Source organism: Ranitomeya imitator, chromosome 4 (assembly GCF_032444005.1).
Source record: "Ranitomeya imitator isolate aRanImi1 chromosome 4, aRanImi1.pri, whole genome shotgun sequence".
Lineage (NCBI taxonomy): Eukaryota > Metazoa > Chordata > Amphibia > Anura > Dendrobatidae > Ranitomeya > Ranitomeya imitator.
The window spans coordinates 188,176,297-188,200,246 of NC_091285.1; the positions used below are offsets into that span (position 1 = coordinate 188,176,297).

The 23,950-nt window shown below is 44.0% G+C and overlaps 1 protein-coding gene across 4 annotated transcripts in view; it reads left to right on the forward strand.

Moving 5' to 3' along the window:
- UIMC1 (ubiquitin interaction motif containing 1) overlaps positions 1-23,950 on the forward strand; it is a 219,413-nt gene that overhangs the window by 119,638 nt on the left and 75,825 nt on the right. For all 4 annotated transcript variants that reach the window (XR_011320708.1, XM_069764179.1, XM_069764180.1 and 1 more), the window contains exon 8: positions 7,634-7,716. Coding sequence is in view for 3 of the 4 variants with exons in the window: in XM_069764179.1 (XP_069620280.1) it covers positions 7,634-7,716 (83 nt within the window). In the remaining variant the exon portion in view is untranslated. The remainder of the gene's footprint in view (positions 1-7,633; positions 7,717-23,950) is intronic.

The window sequence follows — 23,950 nt, forward strand, 5'->3', positions numbered from 1 at the left end:
ACACGGGAAGAGGAGTGGTACTGTCATACACGGGAAGAGGAGTGGTACTGTCATACACGGGAAGAGGAGTGGTACTGTCATACACGGGAAGAGGAGTGGTACTGTCATACACGGAAGAGGAGTGGTACTGTCATACACGGGAAGAGGAGTGGTACTGTCATACACGGGAAGAGGAGTGGTACTGTCATACACGGGAAGAGGAGTGGTACTGTCATACACGGGAAGAGGAGTGGTACTGTCATACACGGGAAGAGGAGTGGTACTGTCATACACGGGAAGAGGAGTGGTACTGTCATACACGGGAAGAGGAGTGGTACTGTCATACACGGGAAGAGGAGTGGTACTGTCATACACGGGAAGAGGAGTGGTACTGTCATACACGGGAACAGGAGTGGTACTGTCATACACGGGAACAGGAGTGGTACTGTCATACACGGGAAGAGGAGTGTGTTGTGAATTCTGTGGCTGAATTCACTCCTGTGGTCACAAGTGGTACTGCAGCTTCTGAGCTCCTCCCTCAGGTGTTCTGGTGAGCTCATTAACAGCTTCATTACTTAACTCCGCCTGATGCTGCTATCCTTGCTCCTTGTCAATGTTTCAGTGTTGGATCTGAGCTTCTCCTGATTGTTCCTGTGACCTGCTGCTCTGTATAGCTAAGTGCTTTTTGCTTTTTTGTTGCTTTTTTTCTGTCCAGCTTGTCTTTTGTTTTGCTGGAAGCTCTGAGACGCAAAGGGTGTACCGCCGTGCCGTTAGTTCGGCACGGTGGGGTTTTTTTTGCCCCCTTTGCGTGGTTTTGCTTTAGGGTTTTTTGTAGACTGCAAAGTTCGCTTTACTGTCCTCGCTCTGTCCTAGAATATCGGGCCCCACTTTGCTGAATCTATTTCATCCCTACGTTTTGTCTTTTCATCTTACTCACAGTCATTATATGTGGGGGGCTGCCTTTTCCTTTGGGGAATTTCTCTGGGGCAAGTCAGGCCTATTTTTCTATCTTCAGGCTAGCTAGTTTCTTAGGCTGTGCCGAGTTGCCTAGGTAGTTGTTAGGCGCAATCCACAGCCGCTTTTAGTTGTGTTTAGGATAGGATCAGGTGTGCAGTCTACAGAGTTTCCACGTCTCAGAGCTCGTTCTTGTATTTTTCGGTATTTGTCAGATCACTGTGTGCGCTCTGATCGCTAAGCACACTGTGTTTCTGGATTGCCTTCATAACACCTGTCATTAGCAAACACAACAGTACTAGGAGCCGACTAATGATTCTCAATAGAGGGAAAGAAAAAGTTCTGACATCATTTTTTTTTTTTCTCTCAGCTCTGTGTTCACTTTTTTTTTTTCCCCTAGACATTTGGGTGATTCTGGACACAGGTGTGGACATGGATATTCAGGGTCTGTGCTCTTCAATGGATAATCTCGTTATAAATGTACAAAAAATTCAAGATACTATTGATCAGAAATCTATGTTAGAACCAAGAATTCCTATTCCTGATTTTTTTTTTGGAGATAGAACTAAGTTTCTAAGTTTCAAAAATAATTGTAAGCTATTTCTGGCCTTGAAACCTCATTCTTCTGGTAATCCTATTCAACAGGTTTTGATTATTATTTCTTTTTTGCGCGGCGACCCTCAAGACTGGGCATTTTCTCTTGCGCCAGGAGACCCTGCATTGAGTAGTGTCGATGCGTTTTTCCTGGCGCTCGGATTGCTGTACGATGAGCCTAATTCAGTGGATCAGGCTGAGAAAAATTTGCTGGCTTTGTGCCAGGGTCAGGATGATATAGAAGTATATTGTCAGAAATTTAGGAAATGGTCAGTACTCACTCAGTGGAATGAATCTGCGCTGGCAGCTTTGTTCAGAAAGGGTCTCTCTGAGGCTCTTAAGGATGTCATGGTGGGATTTCCTATGCCTGCTGGTTTGAATGAGTCTTTGTCTTTGGCCATTCAGATCGGTCGACGCTTGCGCGAGCGTAAATCTGTGCACCATTTGGCGGTACTGCCTGAGGTTAAACCTGAGCCTATGCAGTGCGATAGGACTATGACTAGAGTTGAACGGCAGGAATACAGACGTCTGAATGGTCTGTGTTTCTACTGTGGTGATTCCACTCATGCTATTTCTGATTGTCCTAAGCGCACTAAGCGGTCCGCTAGGTCTGCCGTCATTGGTACTGTACAGTCCAAATTCCTTCTGTCCATTACCTTGATATGCTCTTTGTCGTCGTTTTCTGTCATGGCGTTTGTGGATTCGGGCGCTGCCCTGAATCTGATGGATTTGGGTTATGCTAAACGTTGTGGGTTTTTCTTGGAGCCTTTGCGGTGTCCTATTCCATTGAGAGGAATTGATGCTACACCTTTGGCCAAGAATAAACCTCAATACTGGGCCCAGCTGACCATGTGCATGGCTCCTGCACATCAGGAAGTTATTCGCTTTCTGGTGTTGCATAATCTGCATGATGTGGTCGTGTTGGGGTTGCCATGGCTACAAACCCATAATCCAGTATTGGATTGGAATTCCATGTCGGTATCCAGCTGGGGTTGTCAGGGGGTACATGGTGATGTTCCATTTTTGTCGATTTCGTCATCCACCCCTTCTGAGGTCCCAGAGTTCTTGTCTGATTATCAGGATGTATTTGAAGAGCCCAAGTCCGATGCTCTACCTCCGCATAGGGATTGTGATTGTGCTATCAATTTGATTCCTGGTAGTAAATCCCCTAAAGGTCGATTATTTAATTTATCCGTGCCCGAACACGCCGCTATGCGCAGTTATGTGAAGGAATCCCTGGAGAAGGGACATATTCGCCCATCGTCATCACCACTGGGAGCAGGGTTCTTCTTTGTAGCCAAGAAGGATGGTTCGCTGAGACCGTGTATTGATTACCGCCTTCTTAATAAGATCACTGTTAAATTTCAGTATCCCTTGCCATTGTTATCTGACTTGTTTGCTCGGATTAAGGGGGCTAGTTGGTTCACTAAGATAGATCTTCGTGGTGCGTATAATCTGGTGAGAATCAGGCAAGGAGATGAATGGAAAACTGCATTCAATACGCCCGAGGGTCATTTTGAGTATCTAGTGATGCCGTTCGGACTTGCCAATGCTCCATCTGTGTTTCAGTCTTTTATGCATGACATCTTCCGTGAGTATCTGGATAAATTCCTGATTGTTTACTTGGATGACATTTTGATCTTCTCAGATGATTGGGAGTCTCATGTGAAGCAGGTCAGAATGGTTTTTCAGGTCCTGCGTGCTAACTCTTTGTTTGTGAAGGGATCAAAGTGTGTCTTCGGTGTGCAGAAAGTTTCATTTTTGGGGTTCATCTTTACCCCTTCTACTATCGAGATGGATCCAGTTAAGGTCCAAGCCATCCAGGATTGGATTCAGCCGACATCTCTGAAAAGTCTGCAAAAGTTCCTGGGCTTTGCTAATTTTTATCGTCGCTTCATCTGTAATTTTTCTAGCATTGCCAAACCATTGACCGATTTGACCAAGAAGGGTGCTGATTTGGTTAATTGGTCTTCTGCTGCTGTGGAAGCTTTTCAGGAGTTGAAGCGTCGTTTTTGTTCTGCCCCTGTGTTGTGTCAGCCAGATGTTTCTCTTCCGTTCCAGGTCGAGGTTGATGCTTCTGAGATTGGAGCAGGGGCGGTTTTGTCACAGAGAGGTTCTGATTGCTCAGTGATGAAACCATGTGCTTTCTTTTCCAGGAAGTTTTCGCCCGCTGAGCGTAATTATGATGTGGGCAATCGAGAGTTGCTGGCCATGAAGTGGGCATTCGAGGAGTGGCGTCATTGGCTTGAAGGAGCTAAGCATCGCGTGGTGGTATTGACTGATCATAAGAACTTGACTTATCTCGAGTCTGCCAAGCGCTTGAATCCTAGACAGGCCCGTTGGTCGTTATTTTTTGCCCGCTTCGACTTTGTGATTTCGTACCTTGCGGGCTCTAAAAATGTGAAGGCGGATGCTCTGTCTAGGAGTTTTGTGCCCGACTCTCCGGGTTTATCTGAGCCAGCGGGTATCCTCAAGGAAGGAGTCATTGTGTCTGCCATCTCCCCTGATTTGCGGCGGGTGCTGCAAAAATTTCAGGCGAATAAACCTGATCGTTGTCCAGCAGAGAAACTGTTCGTCCCTGATAGGTGGACTAATAAACTTATCTCTGAACTTCATTGTTCGGTGTTGGCTGGTCATCCTGGAATCTTTGGTACCAGAGAGTTAGTGGCTAGATCCTTCTGGTGGCCATCTCTGTCACGGGATGTACGTACTTTTGTGCAGTCCTGTGGGATTTGTGCTAGGGCTAAGCCCTGCTGTTCTCGTGCCAGTGGGTTGCTTTTGCCCTTGCCGGTCCCAAAGAGGCCTTGGACACATATTTCGATGGATTTCATTTCTGACCTTCCCGTTTCTCAAAAGATGTCAGTCATTTGGGTGGTCTGTGATCGCTTTTCTAAAATGGTCCATCTGGTGCCCTTGGCTAAATTGCCTTCCTCCTCTGATTTGGTACCTTTGTTCTTTCAGCATGTGGTTCGGTTGCATGGCATTCCTGAGAATATTGTTTCTGACAGAGGTTCCCAGTTTGTTTCAAGGTTTTGGCGAGCCTTTTGTGGTAGGATGGGCATTGACCTATCCTTTTCCTCGGCTTTCCAACCTCAGACTAATGGCCAGACCGAACGAACCAGTCAGACCTTGGAAACATATCTGAGATGTTTTGTTTCTGCAGACCAGGATGATTGGGTGTCCTTTTTGCCGTTGGCTGAGTTCGCCCTTAATAATCGGGCCAGCTCGGCTACCTTGGTTTCTCCATTTTTTTGCAATTCTGGGTTCCATCCTCGTTTCTCTTCAGGACAGGTTGAGTCTTCGGACTGTCCTGGTGTGGATTCTGTGGTGGATAGGTTGCAGCAGATCTGGACTCAGGTAGTGGACAATTTGATCTTGTCCCAGGAGAAAGCTCAACTTTTCGCTAATCGCAGACGTCGTGTGGGTCCCCGACTTCGTGTTGGGGATCTGGTTTGGTTATCTTCTCGTCATATTCCTATGAAGGTTTCCTCTCCTAAATTTAAACCTCGTTTTATTGGTCCGTATAGGATTTCTGAGGTTCTCAATCCTGTGTCTTTTTGTTTGACCCTCCCAGACTCCTTTTCCATACATAATGTATTCCATAGGTCATTGTTGCGGAGATACGTGGCACCTATGGTTCCATCTGTTGAGCCTCCTGCCCCGGTTTTGGTGGAGGGGGAATTGGAGTATATTGTGGAGAAGATTTTGGATTCTCGTGTTTCTAGACGGAAACTCCAGTATCTGGTTAAATGGAAGGGTTATGCTCAGGAAGATAATTCCTGGGTTTTTGCCTCTGATGTTCATGCTTCCGATCTTGTTCGTGCCTTTCATGCGGCTCATCCTGGTCGGCCTGGGGGCTCTGGTGAGGGTTCGGTGACCCCTCCTCAAGGGGGGGGTACTGTTGTGAATTCTGTGGCTGAATTCACTCCTGTGGTCACAAGTGGTACTGCAGCTTCTGAGCTCCTCCCTCAGGTGTTCTGGTGAGCTCATTAACAGCTTCATTACTTAACTCCGCCTGATGCTGCTATCCTTGCTCCTTGTCAATGTTTCAGTGTTGGATCTGAGCTTCTCCTGATTGTTCCTGTGACCTGCTGCTCTGTATAGCTAAGTGCTTTTTGCTTTTTTGTTGCTTTTTTTCTGTCCAGCTTGTCTTTTGTTTTGCTGGAAGCTCTGAGACGCAAAGGGTGTACCGCCGTGCCGTTAGTTCGGCACGGTGGGTTTTTTTTGCCCCCTTTGCGTGGTTTTGCTTTAGGGTTTTTTGTAGACTGCAAAGTTCGCTTTACTGTCCTCGCTCTGTCCTAGAATATCGGGCCCCACTTTGCTGAATCTATTTCATCCCTACGTTTTGTCTTTTCATCTTACTCACAGTCATTATATGTGGGGGGCTGCCTTTTCCTTTGGGGAATTTCTCTGGGGCAAGTCAGGCCTATTTTTCTATCTTCAGGCTAGCTAGTTTCTTAGGCTGTGCCGAGTTGCCTAGGTAGTTGTTAGGCGCAATCCACAGCCGCTTTTAGTTGTGTTTAGGATAGGATCAGGTGTGCAGTCTACAGAGTTTCCACGTCTCAGAGCTCGTTCTTGTATTTTTGGGTATTTGTCAGATCACTGTGTGCGCTCTGATCGCTAAGCAGACTGTGTTTCTGGATTGCCTTCATAACACCTGTCATTAGCAAACACAACAGGAGTGGTACTGTCATACACGGGAAGAGGAGTGGTACTGTCATACACGGGAACAGGAGTGGTACTGTCATACACAGGAATAGGAGTGGTTCGGTAACACATGGTGGATAGGACTGGTACTATAATACACTTTATTAGCATGATAGATATATACAGTGTAGCTAATTGTGCAGAGCAAATACAATAGCAGAATCTTGGCCAGTGGAGTGGGCTGGCTGATAGGAGTACAGGAGCATAACCTGGGCAGTGCCAGCACTGGCTATGAGGACCGAACAAATCATCATGGGTTAGCAGAAAGCACAGGAAGCGGCCTAAAAGTATGGTAAGTTGAGAATGTTAACCAATATGAAGCCAGTGAACCTAAACATTTGGGGGCAGGACAGGTAAAAAGAAGCCCCAAAATATTGTGGGTTGTCGTTTAAATTAGAATCCAGCACATATTAATTGATAAAAATGGTGAGTTGGGGGGGGGGGGGGGGGGGGGTCAGAAAATCCCTCTAGAACATGACAAACATACATTTGTCATAGATAGTTTCGGCATTGTAGAGAAAATTAACTTTTTTATCTTATACAAATAAGTTTGAGGGCGGTCGTAGAAAAAAGTTCCAGGCCTGGAAAGTGACCCAGTTCTTCTCCATAAACCCTGCTTCAGCCCTCCCCTTTGGCCTTCAATGACAACACCATCATTCTGGCAATCTCTGAAAATTTGTGAGGTGTGCGCGTTCCTAGCCCAGGCGGTGTTAAGGCGTTATTTTGCCTGGAGGGCACCTTTTAGATTAGTGCCTATAAAACTTCTTGCCTTGCCACTGTTTAGTGAGCAAAAGGAGACTGAGCAAAAGGAGACTGGCCATAAAATTGGGTATGGCTTGTCTAAACAGGAATCTGTCACCCCAAAAATGGCCTATAAACTAAGGCCACCGGCATCAGGGGCTTATCTACAGCATTCTGTAGGAGAAAAGCCAAACCAGACTATCCATTTTGCAGACACCGTGTTTGGGGGTATCGCCCCTCATTGGTGCAAAGTAAGAAGTCTGATTTGGCTGAGTGAGAGTCCAGGTGGTGTAAGGGGTAATGTTTCACCTTGTGGAGAGTATAATACAAGAATTTGTCAGGGAACAAAAATAGCATTTTTGTGACTGAACACAATGTCTGGTCCAATTCAACTGATGATTTTCAGTCCATCCTGATGAATTTTGGGACTTTAATTCACTTGAATATCAAATTGGAAATGATACTATGTGAATACAGGCCCTAGTACACATTAGCTAATTGTCAAGGGCACCGTCAGAGCATCTGATGTGTATGTAGTGCGCACGTAAAATATAAAAATTGCTGTGCTCACTTAGAAGTAAGACAAAATATGATTTTGCACTATTGATAGAGAACTTAAACATTGCTCCACGCTAATTTTTGATCTCTTTTTCCACAGAAACACAGCCTAGTCCAGCTAAGCAGGAAGAATCTGACAAAGATGATGAAACTGATGGGATGGAGATCGCCCTGGATCAAAAGGTAATGCTGCTTGGAACAATAGAAAGCAGATAAATTATTAATTATATCAGTCTTATGAGGATCCTCACCCATCTGATATTTTCCAATTTTTTTGCGTATTTTTCTTCCCCTTCTTCCAAGAGCCACAACCTTTTTTTTTTTTTTTTTTTTTTTTAGTTTTCTGTCCACAAAGCCACAAGAGAGCGTGGTTTTTTGTGTGACAAGTTGTACTATTGAATGACACCATCCATTTTATCATGTGGTACACAAGAGCACAGGGGAAAAAATAAATGCAAGGTTGTTGAAATTGATCTGGCAATATGATTCTCTAGGTCAGTATGATTAAGCAGATACCAAATATGTTCAGTTTTTTTAAGCAGTTAAAAAAGTAATTTTTTTGCTTGTCACCATTTTCCAAGACCCATAATGTTTTCATTTTTCATGATATGGGGCTCGGTGAGGGCTTATTTTTTTTTTGCACCCTGAGCTGACGTTTGTACTGCTACTGATTAGGGTATATACGATGTTTCGATTGTCTGTTATTGCATTTTATTGCAATGTTGCAGCTGTCAAAAAAAATGGAGCTTTGATATTCGTTTCTTGTTATGCCATTTATGAATCAGATTAATTTATTTTACTTTGATGCATTGGATTTTCCAGACTCATCTGTGCCAAATGTGTACTTGAACTTTTTTGGGTTTATTTATTGTGTGTTTTTTTGTTTTGTTTTTTTACTTTTTTTCACCTTTTACTGTATTTGTTAGTCTCCTTGGAGGACTTGAAGTTGCGATCGTTTGATCACTTTTGCTATTCATGGCAGTGCATCAACACTTCTATGAATAGCTAAAATCAAGATCTCCCATGAACGCCAGCAATAGGAATATGTTGTGACAAGCACAGAGGTCTTCCAACAGACCCCCTGCTGTCATGGCAATTCATCAGTGCCCCGCGATCACATCATGTGTTTGCCTATGGGCACAGTGACTGATGCTCCCCCCCATTCTGGCGTGTGTTAAATGCTGCTGTTAGAGATTAACAGCGGAATTCAACAGTTTTAACAGATTTGGGCGGAGCTATACTTCATCTGCGGCCTGATGGGTAAATAAATCAGCCATCATCTGCAGGGATAGATGCTGGCTTGGCGTGCGAGTCTTCATCAAAGTCAGGGACACGACATATGACATAAACAGAATATCACATTGCATGATTTTTAAATAAATAATTGCATTTTATTGCATGAAATAAGTATTTGATCACCTACCAACCAGCAAGAATTCTGGCTCTCACAGACTTACTAGTTTTTCTTTATGAAGCCCTCCTACTCTGAACGCATTACCTGTTTTAATTGCACCTGTTTGAACTCGTTACCTGTTTAAAAGACACATGTTCACACACTAAATCAATTATACTCCAACCTCTCCACCATGGCCAAGATCAAAGAGCTGTCTGAGGACATCAGGGGCTAAATTGTAGACCTGTGCAAGGCTGGGGTAAGCTATAGGACAATAGGCAAGCAGCCTGGTGAGAAGGCAAGAACTGTTGGTGCAATTATTAGAAAATGGAAGAAACAAGAAACATGGGATTACCTGGTCAATTACCTGAAGAGAGCTGGAACCAGAGTCTCAAACATAACCATCAGTAACACACTATGCCATCATGGATTAAAGTTCTGCAAGGCAAGCGAGGTCCCCCTGCTCACGCCAGTACATGTCCAGGCCCATTTAAAGATCGCCAATGACCATCTGGATGAACCAGAGGAGGCATGGGAGAAAGTCATGTGGTCAGATTAGGCCAAAATAGAACTTTTTAGTATGAACGCCTATTGCCGTGTTTGGAGGAATAAGACCGCTAAGTACAACCCTAAGAACACTGTTCCAACCGTGAAGCATGGTGGAGGAAACATTCTTTGGGGGTGTTTTTCTGTAAAGGGTACAGAACAACTGTACCATATTGAAGGGAAGATGGATGGGGTCATGTATTGTGAGATTTTGGCCAACAACCTCATTCCCTTAGTAAGATCATTGAAGATGGGTTGTGGCTGTGTCTTCTAGCATGACAATGACTCAACACACATAACCAGGGAAACAAAGGAGTGGCTCCGTAAAAAGAAAATCCCTTTTTCAATGTGTGCAAACTTGGGTCAAGAACTACAGGAAAAATCTGACCTCTGTAATTGCAAACAAAGGTTTCTGTACCAAATATTAATTTCTGTTTTTCTATTGTATCAAATACAAATTATGTAAAAATCATACAATGTGATGTTCTGAATATTTTTTTTTTTTTCACAGTTGAAGTGTACCGATCATAAAAATTACACATGTCTCCATTCTTTGTAGGTGGGAAAACTGCAAAATCTGCGGTGTATCAAATACTTATTTACCCCACTGTATGATGTAACTATAGTGTCGATCCCGTGAGCAAATCTCATGCCCCAATTTGTGGATTTTGTGCTTACTTGGTTTGACTTTCCACCAAGTCAAGAAAACCGTAGAATTCTATAAAATCCAAAGTAACTGTAATGTTGGTAATATGAACAGAAATGTTTATTTTCTGTTTGTGTTGTAGCCATTCACTTTTAATAACACTTTTTAATCACGTGTAGATATAAACATATAAGTTAATGTGAAAAAAAGATACACTTCCTGTAATTGTATAGTCTGGTTATGATTGTGTGTAATATTCTATCAGCAATTCCCGGCAGGAGCTGCGGATTACTGACTATAAAGGGATCCTGACAGTAGACTCGTGCTATGCGAACCACAAGCTGCATGAATCAGACATTGGCTACATTTCTGCAGCCATTTATGCTTTACTTCAAAACGTTGCAGCTAGTGAGAGAAAGCATACTTTGTAAAGCTTACCACTGCCTCTGTGTCATCTTGGATGAGAATTCCAAGGCTGGGCTCTTCCCACTCCTCTAGACTGGCCGGACTCCTTCCTTGTGTGTATAGGGAGGTAACCTGGCCAAGGGAAGGAACATGCATCAGCCAGGGTCTGACTTATGCTGACTGTCAAATTCCCCTTTAAAAGAATAAAGAATTAAAACTTACACAACAGCAAAATTCACATTTTACAGTAACAAAACTGAGGTTCAAAATCACTTATGTAAAATATATATATATATATATATATATATATATACATATATATATATATATATATATATATATATATATATATATATATATATACATATATATATATATATATATATATAAACATTGTTTTAAAAGTCTTTTTGTGTAAGTGAAGGAATTGTGGTTTTCCCTTTAAAATAAAAGGAATGTAAGTTCATATAGTTGTTTCTTATTATTGTACCACCCTTTGTTTCCATGGTGACCACTTTGAAGTTTAAGAAATAAAGCAGCTTTAATTCTTTGAAAGGACTGAGGTTAAAAGTTTTCAGTCCCTCCTGCTTTCTTCCAAGATTATGTTTTTATAAAGAGTGAGCGTAGAAGGTCTCGTCTATGTTGTTTAGTTTTGGGGTCTACTCATTTTTTTTTTTTTAAAGGGAGTTCATCACCCCCCAAAATGCATTTAAAATTTGGCTGTACAGTGTTGTATAGCCCCTATAACACCCATGCGAGCCCTGTGCCTGTTACTAGGTGGCCAAGAGTTTGGTGAACCATTACACATCCTCATTTGCATATTGGGGTTGTTCTTCCGCTTCTGATTGAGAGTGCTCGGTTCCCAAAGAATTCTGCCAGCGTATGTACAGCCACACGTGTGTACACAGTGGCTACGTGCATTCTTTTCCTGGACTCCCTTCTTCTGAAGCCACGTTTGTGTGTGTTTGTGCGTGCGTGCGCGCGCGTGTGTGTGTGTGTATGTACATATACATACATACATACATACATACATACAGTACAGACCAAAAGTTTGGACACACCTCATTTAAAGATTTTTCCATATTTTCATGACTATGAAAATTGTAAATTTACACTGAAGGCATCAAAACTATGAATTAACACATGTGGAATTATATACTTAACAAAAAAAAGTGTGAAACAACTGAAAATATGTCTTATTTTCTAGGTTCTTCAAAGTAGCCACCTTTTGCTTTGATGACTGCTTTGTACACTCTTGGCATTCTCTTGATGAGCTTCAAAAGGTAGTCACCGGAAATGGTTTTCACTTCACTTGTCAGGTTTAATAAGTGGGATTTCTTGCCTTATAAATGGGGTTGGGACCATCAGTTGTGTTGAGCATAAGTCTGGTGGATACACAGCTGATAGTCCTTCTGCTTAGACTGTTAGAATTTGTATTATGGCAAGAAAAAAGCAGCTAAGTAAAGAAAAACAAGTGGCCATCATTACTGTAAGAAATGAAGGTGTCAGTCTGAAAAATTGGGAAAACTTTGAAAGTGTCCCCAAGTGCAGTTGCAAAAACAATCAAGTGCTACAAAGAACCTGGCTCACATGAGGACCGCCCCAGGAAAGGAAGACCAAGAGTCACTTCTGCTTCTGAGGATAAGTTTATCCGAGTCACCAGCTTCAGAAATCGCAGGTTAACAGCAGCTCAGATTAGAGACCAGGTCAATGCCACACAGAGTTCTAGAAGCAGAGACATCTTTACAACAACTGTTAAGAGAAGACTTTGTGCAGCAGGACTTCATGGTAAAATAGCTGCTAGGAAACCACTGCTAAGGACAGGCAACAAGCAGAAGAGACTTGTTTGGGCTAAAGAACACAAGGAATGGACAATAGACCAGTGAAAATCTGTGCTTTGGTCTGATGAGTCCAAATTTGAGATCTTTGGTTCCAACCACCGTGTCTTTGTGTTACGCAGAAAAGGTGAACGGATGGACTCATGGAGGAGGAGGTATGATGGTGTGGGGGTGCTTTGCTGGTGACACTGTTGGGGATTTATTCAAAATTGAAGGCATACTGAACTAGCATGGCTACCACAGCATCTTGCAACGGCATGCTATTCCATTCGGTTTGCGTTTAGTTGGACCATCATTTATTTTTCAACCGGACAATGACCCCAAACACACCTCCAGGCTGTTTAAGGGCTGTTTGAGCAAGAAGGAGAGTGATGGGGTGCTTCGCCAGATGACTTAATGGTTTGGGGTGAGCTGGACCGCAGAGTGAAGGCAAAAGGGCCAGCAAGTGCTAAGCATCTCTGGGAACTCCTTCAAGATTGTTGGAAGACCATTTCCAGTGATTACCTCTTGAAGCTCATCAAGAGAATGCCAAAAGTGTGCAAAGCAGTCATCAAAGCAAAAGGTGGCTACTTGGAAGAACCTAGAATATAAGACATAATTTCAGTTGTTTCACACTTTTTTTGTTAAGTATGTAATTCCACATGTGTTAATTCATAGTTTTGATGCCTTCAGTGTGAATTTACAATTTTCATAGTCATGAAAAAACAGAAAAATCTTTAAATGAGAAGGTGTGTCCAAACTTTTGGTCTGTACTGTACACACACACACACACACACACACACACACACACACACACACACACACACACACACACACACACACACACACATGTATATATATTATACAGTGTGTCCGTAAAGTCATGGTGCACTTTTGACCAGTCACTGGAAGCTCCTCCAAATAAATGAAAAACTCTCCCAGTTTCATAACTATTCAGTGCAGTTCGATGTGGGCTCCATTTGTTACCCTACACACATCTAAACGTTAGTGAAGTGTATTAATCAGTGTATTAATCAGAGTTCAGTTTATGAGGGGTTAATGTGACTGGGGGCTCAGCAACAGCTTAAATGAGTTTGTGGTGTTTGATTGGTTCTTGTGATCTCTCCTCATGAACAGGTCTGATATGATTGGGCCAGAGAAAGGGCGCCAAAATGTACTGGTGCACCATGACTTTACAGACACACACCAATATGTAGAAGGCGTAAGAATAATAGCAAATACCTCTAGTGAGAAATTTAATATAGTTCTTCAGGTTTGCTATGTCATTTACCCCATGTACAGGCATTGTAATAGTTTAGGTATCCATGTTTACAACCACTCATATAGTGACAGCTCTTAGTGGTCAAAACCATGGATTTCTAAGCTACTGCAATGCCCTGCACATATAAGTGACGTAGTGAATCAGAAGAACTATACTGCATTTGTAATTGGAGGTATTTGCTGATATTATTATACATTTACTACGTATTGGGATAGGATCTTGGTAATGGGAATACCCCTTTAAATGTATATAACAGTGAAGTCAATGTTTGCAAGCTTCCAGAGCACAGTGGCTCCTATATAATGCTGCCTGAAGTAGGAGCCTCTGTGCTCTGAAAGCTTGCAAACATTATCATTATTTTGTGGTTAGCCAATAAAGGGATCACTCCTAGAATACTTTTGCCATCATTGGGTAGAAAAGTATTCACATCGATTTTTCTGGCTAACACGGTACCACAATATAATTTGTTATTGTACATTATAACAGTGAAGATAATAGTTAGGACTCACATAATTTATTCTAATAATAAAGCCTCTTCAACAAACTGAAAGGAAAGCATAACTGGGGCTGTACCAGTAATAGCCCTGAAGAGCACACTAGATCTGACTGGTCATGCTGTTTGTTTAGCAGCTCGACATGGTCCACCATTATTATATTGCCACCCTGCAGTGAGACGTGCTGCATGCTCGGTGATGATCGGCAGTGACTCTACGTTACAAGCTTGGGGCCGTCCTGCTTTCGCTCACTTTGAGCAGCCAGATCCACTTGCATTCAGTGTTTTGGCACCTTCCCTCTAATTGTGCCAGTTTCCAAGCTGACAAACACATTCACAAATGAAATTCCAGCAGGTAAAGCAATGTTACAGGCGCCTTGGAAGCATGAGAACTGAGAAGCTGCGCTGTGTGAAGTGGCGAGCAAATGTTTCTCACATTGCAGTTGTGAAGAGTTGTACGCGCTTTCACAAACACTCATTTCTGGGCACTGGACAAGCCGATTTCCCTACTGGGTGGTTTTAGAAGTTTATTACGAGCTCGAGTCAAATAACAGTCAAAAATGCGTTCAAGGAATTGAACGTCCAAAATGAGCAAAGGTGATAGTTACAGCTGGCTGTGAGCAACATCGAGGACTCGTGCTTTTAACTCCTTTCCTGATAAAGAAAAGTATTAAACTATGGAGCAGTCTTTTCTTGGTCCTTTAGACCCATGGAACTAGTCTGGTAGGCCTCGGAGCAAGATTTGGATCTAAGTAAAAGGATGGTCTCCTGTAGAAAGCTACTCTACTCATGTTAATGTGTTTATTTTTTAATGGCCTGGTTTGGCTTTTCTGTTCAGCATATTTGCTGGAAACTGGTTTTTAAACCTATTTTCTTTGTGGCGGACTTTGCTGGGTAAATGTAATGTTAACCTGACCGAGCCACTTTCTACGTTAATGACCGAGCCTTGTTTTTTAAATCTGACCAGTGTCACAGCAGAAACCCCTGTGGAGGGTCCGGTCACTTACCGTATTTTTCAGACTATAAGACGCACCCAGGCTTTAGAGGTGGAAAGTAGGGAAAAAAATATTTGAAGCAAAAAATGTGGTAAAATATTTAATAACATACTAACATATGTGGTGTTATTATATATAATAGTATGTTATTGGCGTGGTGACGGTAAAGTACTATATGAAGATGCCGGAGGATGAGTATAAGAATGGGGGCACAGGGCTTTATAAAGCACCACTCCAGTAATGAAAAATAACACTGGAGTGCTGCTTTAAGATCCCATGGGAGAACTATAATTCCCAGCATGTCCTGCAGATCCTGTGACATTCTGTGAGTTATAGTTCACCACAGTAGTGGCAGAGTGCATTTTTGTGTTGTAATTTTAACCCCTTCCCGACCTTTGACGCCACGTAGGCGTCATGAAAGTCGGTGCCAATCCGACCCATGACGCCTATGCGGCGTCATAGAAAGATCGCGTCCCTGCAGGCCGGGTGAAAGGGTTAACTCCCATTTCACCCGATCTGCAGGGACAGGGGGAGTGGTAGTTTAGCCCAGGGGGGGTGGCTTCACCCCCTCGTGGCTACGATCGCTCTGATTGGCTGTTGAAAGTGAAACTGCCAATCAGAGCGATTTGTAATATTTCACCCATTATAACGGGTGAAATATTACAATCCAGCCATGGCCGATGCTGCAATATCATCGGCCATGGCTGGAAATACTAGTGTGCCCCCACCCCACCCCTCCGATCGCCCCCCCACCCCCCCGATCTGGCCGGTACACTGCTCCGGCTCCCCTCCGTCCAGTGCTCCGCTCCCCCCCGTGCTCGTGTCCGCTCCCCCCGTGCTCCAATCACCCCCCCGTGCTCCAATCACCCCCCCTGCACTCCGATCCACCCCCCCGTGCTCCGTTCCACCCCCCGTGCTCCATTCCAGCCCCCCCGTGCTCCGTTCCACGCCCCCCGCGCTCCGTTCCACCCCTCCCGCGCTCCGATTCCCCCCCCCGTGCTCCGATCCCCCCCCCCCGTGGTCCCCCCCCACCCTATCATACTTACCGATCCAGCCGTGGTCCCGTCCGTCTTCTCCCGGGCGCCGCCATCTTCCAAAATGGCGGGCGCATGCGCAGTGCGCCCGCCGAATCTGCCGGCCGGCAGATTCGTTCCAAAGTGCATTTTGATCACTGAGATATAATCTATCTCAGTGATCAAAATAAAAAAAATAATAAATGACCCCCCCCCTTTGTCACCCCCATAGGTAGGGACAATAAAAAAAATAAAGAAATTTTTTTTTTTCCACTAATGTTAGAATAGGGTTAGGGTTAGGGGTAGGGTTAGGGGTAGGGCTAGGGTTAGGGGTAGGGTTAGGGGTAGGGTTAGGGCTAGGGTTAGGGTTAGGAATGTGCACACGTATTCTGGTCCTCTGCGGATTTTTCCGCTGCGGATTTGATAAATCCGCAGTGCTAAACCGCTGCGGATTTATGGCGGATTTACCGCGTTTTTTTCTGCGCATTTCACTGCGGTTTTACAATTGCGATTTTCTATTGGAGCAGTTGTAAAACCGCTGCGGAATCCGCACAAAGAAGTGACATGCTGCGGAATGTAAACCGCTGCGTTTCCGTGCAGTTTTTCCGCAGCATGTGTACAGCGATTTTTGTTTCCCATAGGTTTACATTGAACTGTACACTCATGGGAAACTGCTGCGGATCCGCAGCATTTTCCGCAGCGTGTGCACATACCTTTAGAATTAGGCTATGTGCACACGGTGCGGATTTGGCTGCGGATTCGCAGCAGTGTTCCATCAGGTTTACAGTACCATGTAAACATATGAAAAACCAAATCCGCTGTGCCCATGGTGCGGAAAATACAGCGCGGGAACGCTGCGTTGTATTTTCCGCAGCATGTCAATTCTTTGTGCGGATTCCGCGGCGTTTTACACCTGTTCCTCAATAGGAATCCGCAGGTGAAATCCGCACAAAAAACACTGGAAATCCGCGGAAAATCCGCAGGTAAAACACAGTGCCTTTTACCCGCAGATTTTTCAAAAATGGTGCGGAAATATCTCACACGAATCCGCAACGTGGGCACATAGCCTTAGGGTTAGGGTTGGAATTAGGGTTGTGGTTAGGGTTAGGGGTGTGTTGGGGTTAGTGTTGTGGTTAGGGGTGTGTTGGGGTTAGGGTTGTGATTAGGATTATGGCTACAGTTGGGATTAGGGTTAGGGGTGTGTTGGGGTTAGTGTTGGAGTTAGAATTGAGGGGTTACCACTGTTTAGGCACATCAGGGGTCTCCAAACGCAACATGGCGCCACCATTGATTCCAGCCAATCTCGTATTCAAAAAGTCAAATGGTGCTCCCTCACTTCCGAGCCCTGACGTGTGCCCAAACAGTGGTTTACCCCCACATATGGGGTACCAGCATACTCAGGACAAACTGCGCAACAATTACTGGGGTCCAATTTCTCCTGTTACCCTTGTGAATCTAAAAAAATGCTTGCTAAAACATAATTTTTGAGGAAAGAAAAATGATTTTTTATTTTCACGGCTCTGCGTTGTAAACGTCTGTGAAGCACTTGGGGGTTCAAAGTGCTCACCACATATCTAGATAAGTTCCTTGGGGGGTCTAGTTTCTAAAATGGGGTCACTTGTGGGGGGTTTCTACTGTTTAGGCACACCAGGGGCTCTGCAAACGCAACGTGACACCCGCAGACCATTCCATCAAAGTCTGCATTTCAAAAGTCACTTCTTCCCTTCTGAACCCCGACGTGTGCCCAAACAGTGGTTTACCCCCACATATGGGGTATCAGCGTACTCAGGAGAAACTGGACAACAACTTTTGGGGTCCAATTTCTCCTGTAACCCTTGGGAAAATAAAAAATTCTGGGCTAAATAATTATTTTTGAGGAAAGAAAACGTATTTATTATTTTCACGGCTCTGCATTATAAACTTCTATGAAGCACTTGGGGGTTCAAAGTGCTCACCACACATCTAGATAAGTTCCTTTCAGGGTCTAGTTTCCAAAATGGGGTCACTTGTGGGGGGTTTCTACTGTTTAGGCACATCAGGGGCTCTGCAAACGCAACGTGACGCCCGCAGAGCATTCCATCAAAGTCTGCATTTCAAAACGTCACTACTTCAATTCCAAGCCCCGGCATGTGCCCAAACAGTAGTTTACCCCCACATATGGGGTATCACCGTACTCAGGAGAAACTGGACAACAAATATTGGGGTCAAATTTCTCCTGTTACCCTTGGGAAAATTAAAAAATTCTGGGCTAAATAATTATTTTTGAGGAAAGAAAACGTATTTATTATTTTCACGGCTCTGCATTATAAACTTCTATGAAGCACTTGGGGGTTCAAAGTGCTCACCACACATCTAGATAAGTTCCTTTGGGGGTCTAGTTTCCAAAATGGGGTCACTTGTGGGGGGTTTCTACTGTTAAGCCACATCAGGGGCTCTGCAAACGCAACGTGACGCCCACAGAGCATTCCATCAAAGTCTGCATTTCAAAACGTCACTACTTCACTTCCGAGCCCCGGCATGTGCCCAAACAGTGATTTACCCCCACATATGGGGTATCAGCGTACTCAGGAGAAACTGGACAACAACTTTTGGGGTCAAATTTCTCCTGTTACCCTTGGGAAAATAAAAAATTGCAGGCTAAAAGATCATTTTTGAGAAAATAATTTTTTTTTTTATTTTCATGGCTCTGCGTTATAAACTTCTGTGAAGCACTTGGGGGTTCAAAGTCCTCACCACACATCTAGATTAGTTCCTTTGGGGGTCTAGTTTCTAAAATGGTGTCATTTCTGGGGGATCTCCAATGTTTAGGCACACAGGGGCTCTCCAAACGTGACATGGTGTCCGCTAATGATTGGAGCTAATTTTCCATTTAAAAAGCCAAATGGCGTGCCATCCCTTCCGAGCCCTGCCGTGCGCCCAAACAGTGGTTTACCCCCACATATGGGGTATCAGCGTACTCAGGACAAACTGGACAACAATATTTGGGGTCCAATTTCTCCTATTATCCTTGGCAAAATAGGAAATTCCAGGCTAAAAAATCATTTTTGAGGAAAGAAAAATTATTTTTTATTTTCATGGCTCTGCGTTATAAACTTCTGTGAAGCACCTGGGGGTTTAAAGTGCTCAATATGCATCTAGATAAGTTCCTTGGGGGGTCTAGTTTCCAAAATGGGGTCACTTGTGCGGGAGCTCCAATGTTTAGGCACACAGGGGCTCTCCAAACGCGACATGGTGTCCGCTAACAATTGGAGCTAATTTTCCATTCAAAAAGTCAAATGGCGCGCCTTCTCTTCCGAGCCCTGCCGAGTGCCCAAACAGTGGTTTACCCCCACATATGAGGTATCGGCGTACTCGGGAGAAATTGCCCAACAAATTTTATGATCCATTTTATCCTACTGCCCATGTGAAAATGAAAAAATTGAGGCGAAAAGAATTTTTTTGTGAAAAAAAATTACTTTTTCATTTTTACAGATCAATTTGTGAAGCACCTGAGGGTTTAAAGTGCTCACTAGGCATCTAAATTAGTTCCTTGGGGGGTCTAGTTTCCAAAATGGGGTCACTTGTGGGGGAGCGCCAATGTTTAGGCACACAGGAGCTATCCAAACGCGACATGGTGTCCGCTAACGATGGAAATAATTTTTCATTCAAAAAGTCAAATGGCGCTCCTTCCCTTCCGAGCCTTACCATGTGCCCAAACAGTGGTTTACCTCCACATGTGAGGTATTGGTGTACTCAGGAGAAATTGCCCAACACATTTTAGGATCCATTTTATCCTGTTGCCCATGAGAAAATGAAAAAATTGAGGCTAAAAGAATTTTTTTGTGAAAAAAAAGTACTTTTTCATTTTTATGGATCAATTTGTGAAGCACCTGGGGGTTCAAAGTGCTCACTATGCATCTAGATAAGTTCCTTGGGGCGTCTAGTTTCCAAAATGGGGTCACTTGTGGGGGAGCTCCAATTTTTAGGCACACGGGGGCTCTCCAAACGTGACATGGTGTCCGCTAAAGAGTGGAGCCAATTTTTGATTCAAAAAGTCAAATGGCGCTCCTTCCCTTCCAAGCCCTGCCGTGCGCCAAAACAGTGGTTTACCCCCACATATGAGGTATCAGCGTACTCAGGACAAATTGGACAACAACTTTCGTGGTTCAGTTTCTCCTTTTACCATTGGGAAAATAAAAAAATTGTTGCTAAAAGATAATTTTTGTGACTAAAAAGTTAAATGTTCATTTTTTCCTTCCATGTTGCTTCTGCTGCTGTGAAGCACCTGAAGGGTTAATAAACTTCTTGAATGTGGTTTTGAGTACCTTGAGGGGTGCAGTTTTTAGAATGGTGTCACTTTTGGGTATTTTCAGCCAAATAGACCCCTCAAACTGACTTCAAATGTGAGGTGGTCCCTAAAAAAAATGGTTTTGTAAATTTCGTTGTAAAAATGACAAATCGCTGGTCGAATTTTAACCCTTATAACTTCCTAACAAAAAAAAATTTTGTTTCCAAAATTGTGCTGATGTAAAGTATACATGTGGGAAATGTTATTTATTAACTATTTTGTGTCACATATCTCTCTGGTTTAACAGAATAAAAATTCAAAATGTGAAAATTGCGAAATTTTCAAAATTTTCGCCAAATTTCCGTGTTTATCACAAATAAATGCAGAATTTATTGACCTAAATTTACCACTAACATGAAGCCCAATATGTCACGAAAAAACAATCTCAGAACCGCTAGGATCCGTTGAAGCGTTCCTGAGTTATTACCTCATAAAGGGACACTGGTCAGAATTGCAAAAAACGGCAAGGTCTTTAAGGTCAAAATAGGCTGGGTCTTGAAGGGGTTAATTCATTCTTACATGTGCAGGTCCCGCAGCCAGCCACGCTGTGGTGAAGTAATGAAGAGCTGCAGCATCCCATGACCACACAGAGCCCTCCCTCATATTGCCTCTCCACAGGTCATGTAAGAAGAAGCTTGCAGATTCTGGTACTCGAGTACGTCTTCAGGACCTGATGACATAATGAAGAGAGGGCTTTGTGCGGTCATGTGATGCTCCAGCCCACCCTCTTCATGACCTCACACAGGTCCTATGCTGGAGCAGGGAGCACTCAGCGTCCAGCACAGCCCGACCGGGGCTGAACTGTCAGGTATGCGGCGATCCCTCCTGTAGCACCCTGCTCCTTCCCCCTCCTCCAACGGACACACAATCTACCCAGCCGCTGCCGGAATCCAGCGCTGGGGAAACCATGTGGGTCCGCTGGTTAAGTGAAGGCATATTCATTTGCTGCTCCCCGCTTAATGCTGGGTGCTGACAGGTGGGAGAAGTGGCTAATGAATATTCACTTCACTTTAATCATCGGGACCATGTGGTTTCCCCAGCTCTGGATTCCTGCAGTGGCGACATTTTCCTGCCTCCTGTGAGTGCGATCCCACTCTGCCGCTGCCCCCCCTCCCCACATGTTACATTTGGACCATAAGACGCACCCACACTTTCCTACCAAATTTGGAGGAAAAAAAGTGCGGCTTATGGTCCGAAAAATACGGTAGCTGCTCCTCGAGTTAGACACAGGCACATGTGTGGTTAAAGTCTCTGAGTGGTTTAATGCATCATAAACCATAAAACCGAAACTGGTAACAGAAGACCGCTTTTCTGGCTCAAATGAAAGTAAAATGTTCATATACAGTCCTGCCCAGTTCCTATGGGACAATACATGTGGCAGCTCTCGCAGGAGCTGTAGGTCTGGAGGCTTCCTCTCCTCCACGCAACACAAAGAAAAACAAACCTAGCTGGACGTCAGGCCCATATAGCGACTGGATTGTTCTCCGCACATATCATGCTGGAGAAAACACTTATGGCTTTCACATCACGCTGGAAAGCAACGTTTGTGACACATATCTCCCCTCACATAAGGCGCCAGTGACACTGTCACTCCCCCCATAAGTGAACCTATTTTACTAACTACATCGCTAAATTTACCGTATATACTCGAGTATAAGCCGAGATTTTCAGCCCCCAAAAATGGGCTGAAAGTGCCCCTCTTGGCTTATACTCGAGTCATGGAAGGCGGGGGGGTCGGCGGGTGAGGGGGAGCGATGACGGTCACATACTCACCTGCTCCTGACGCGGCCCCTGCGTGTCCCATGGTCTCCGGCGCCGGCACCTTCTTCCTCTGTTCATTGGTCACGTGGTACCGCTCATTAAAGTAATGAATATGGACGAGCCGCATATTCATTACTGTAATGAGCGGTACCAGTGACCGCTCAATACAGGAAGAAGCTGCGGGCGCCGGAGACCATCTGTCCGGGAGAAGCTGCCAGGGACTTGGCCGGGAGCAGGTGAGTATTAAATATTCACCTGTCCCTTGTGCCAACGTCGGCGCCACTCCGTCTTCCACGTCGTCTGTACTGACTGTTCAGTTCAGAGGACGCGATGACGTATTAGTGTGCACGCCGCCCTCTGCCTGAACAGTCAGTGCGGAGAGACGGGACGCTGAGGAGCAGCGATGAGGGGGGAGTATGTCATTTTTTTTCATTGCAGCAGCAGCATTATATGTGGCACATTGTTATATGGAGCATCTATGGGGCCATACTGAATTGTGTGGAGCATTATATGGGGTATATTTGTATATGGAGCATCTATGGGGCCGTAATGAACTGTATGGGGCATTATATGGGGCATATTTGTATATGGAGCATGTTATGGGGCCATAATTAACTGCATGGAGCATTATATGTGGCACATTTGTATATGGAGCATCTTATGGGGCCATAATTAACTGCATGGAGCATTATATGTGGCACATTTGTATATGGAACATCTTATGGGGCCATAATTAACTGCATGGAGCATTATATGTGGCACATTTGTATATGGAGCATTATATGGGGCGTATTTTAATATGGAGCATCCTATGGGGCCCATCATGAACTGTATGGAGCATTATATGGGGCTCCTGATTCAATATGGATATTCAAAAACACTTAACCTACTGATGTCCCAATTAATTTTACTTTTATTGGTATCTATTTTTATTTTTGAAATTTACCAGTAGCTGCTGCATTTCCCACCCTAGGCTTATACTCGAGTCATTAAGTTTTCCCAGTTTTTTGTCGCAAAATTAGGGGGGGTCGGCTTAAACTCGAGTATATACGGTACTCATCTAGGGTCCTGCCCACACCACATGTGCCTCAAGGAATTTTATAGCATGGAGAAAAATAGCACCAAAATTTGTCCCACAATTTCTGCGTAATGTGGCAATAATCCATATGTGGCTGTACAGTACTTTATAGCCAGACGGCAAGACTCTGAAGGCACATGCCGCTATTTGTCTCCTGCAGATTTTCCTAGAATAGTTTGCTGACTCCATATACAGAGCCTCTAAATGCTAGAAGCGCAGAATACCCCATTTTGGAAATTATACTCTTGCCAAACATGTGCTGATTGCGGGCATTTAACCCCTCTGATACCGCTGTCCATAGCGTTAGCAGCATCAATCTGCCTGATAGAGGGAGGGATGGGGCTCCCTCTGCTCTGATTGGCACAACGCCATGAATATGGTGACTTTGGGCCGAAAAATGGCTGCGGGGTCTTTCTGGTACAATGGACTGTAAGGTACTGCTTTAAGCAAGAGTGGACACACATCCTGCCTGTGTCTGATTGGCTTTAATAAAATGGGAGTTAGGTGAGTTGAACTGGGTTTGTTTTTAAATAAAAATGGAAAAGTGTGTTTTGTTTTATTTCTAATGAAGGACTTTATACTTGCTGTGTCTTTATTTACAATAGAACTATAGGGTAAGTAATGGATAGGTGTCTTATAGGTGCCTCTCCATTACTAACCC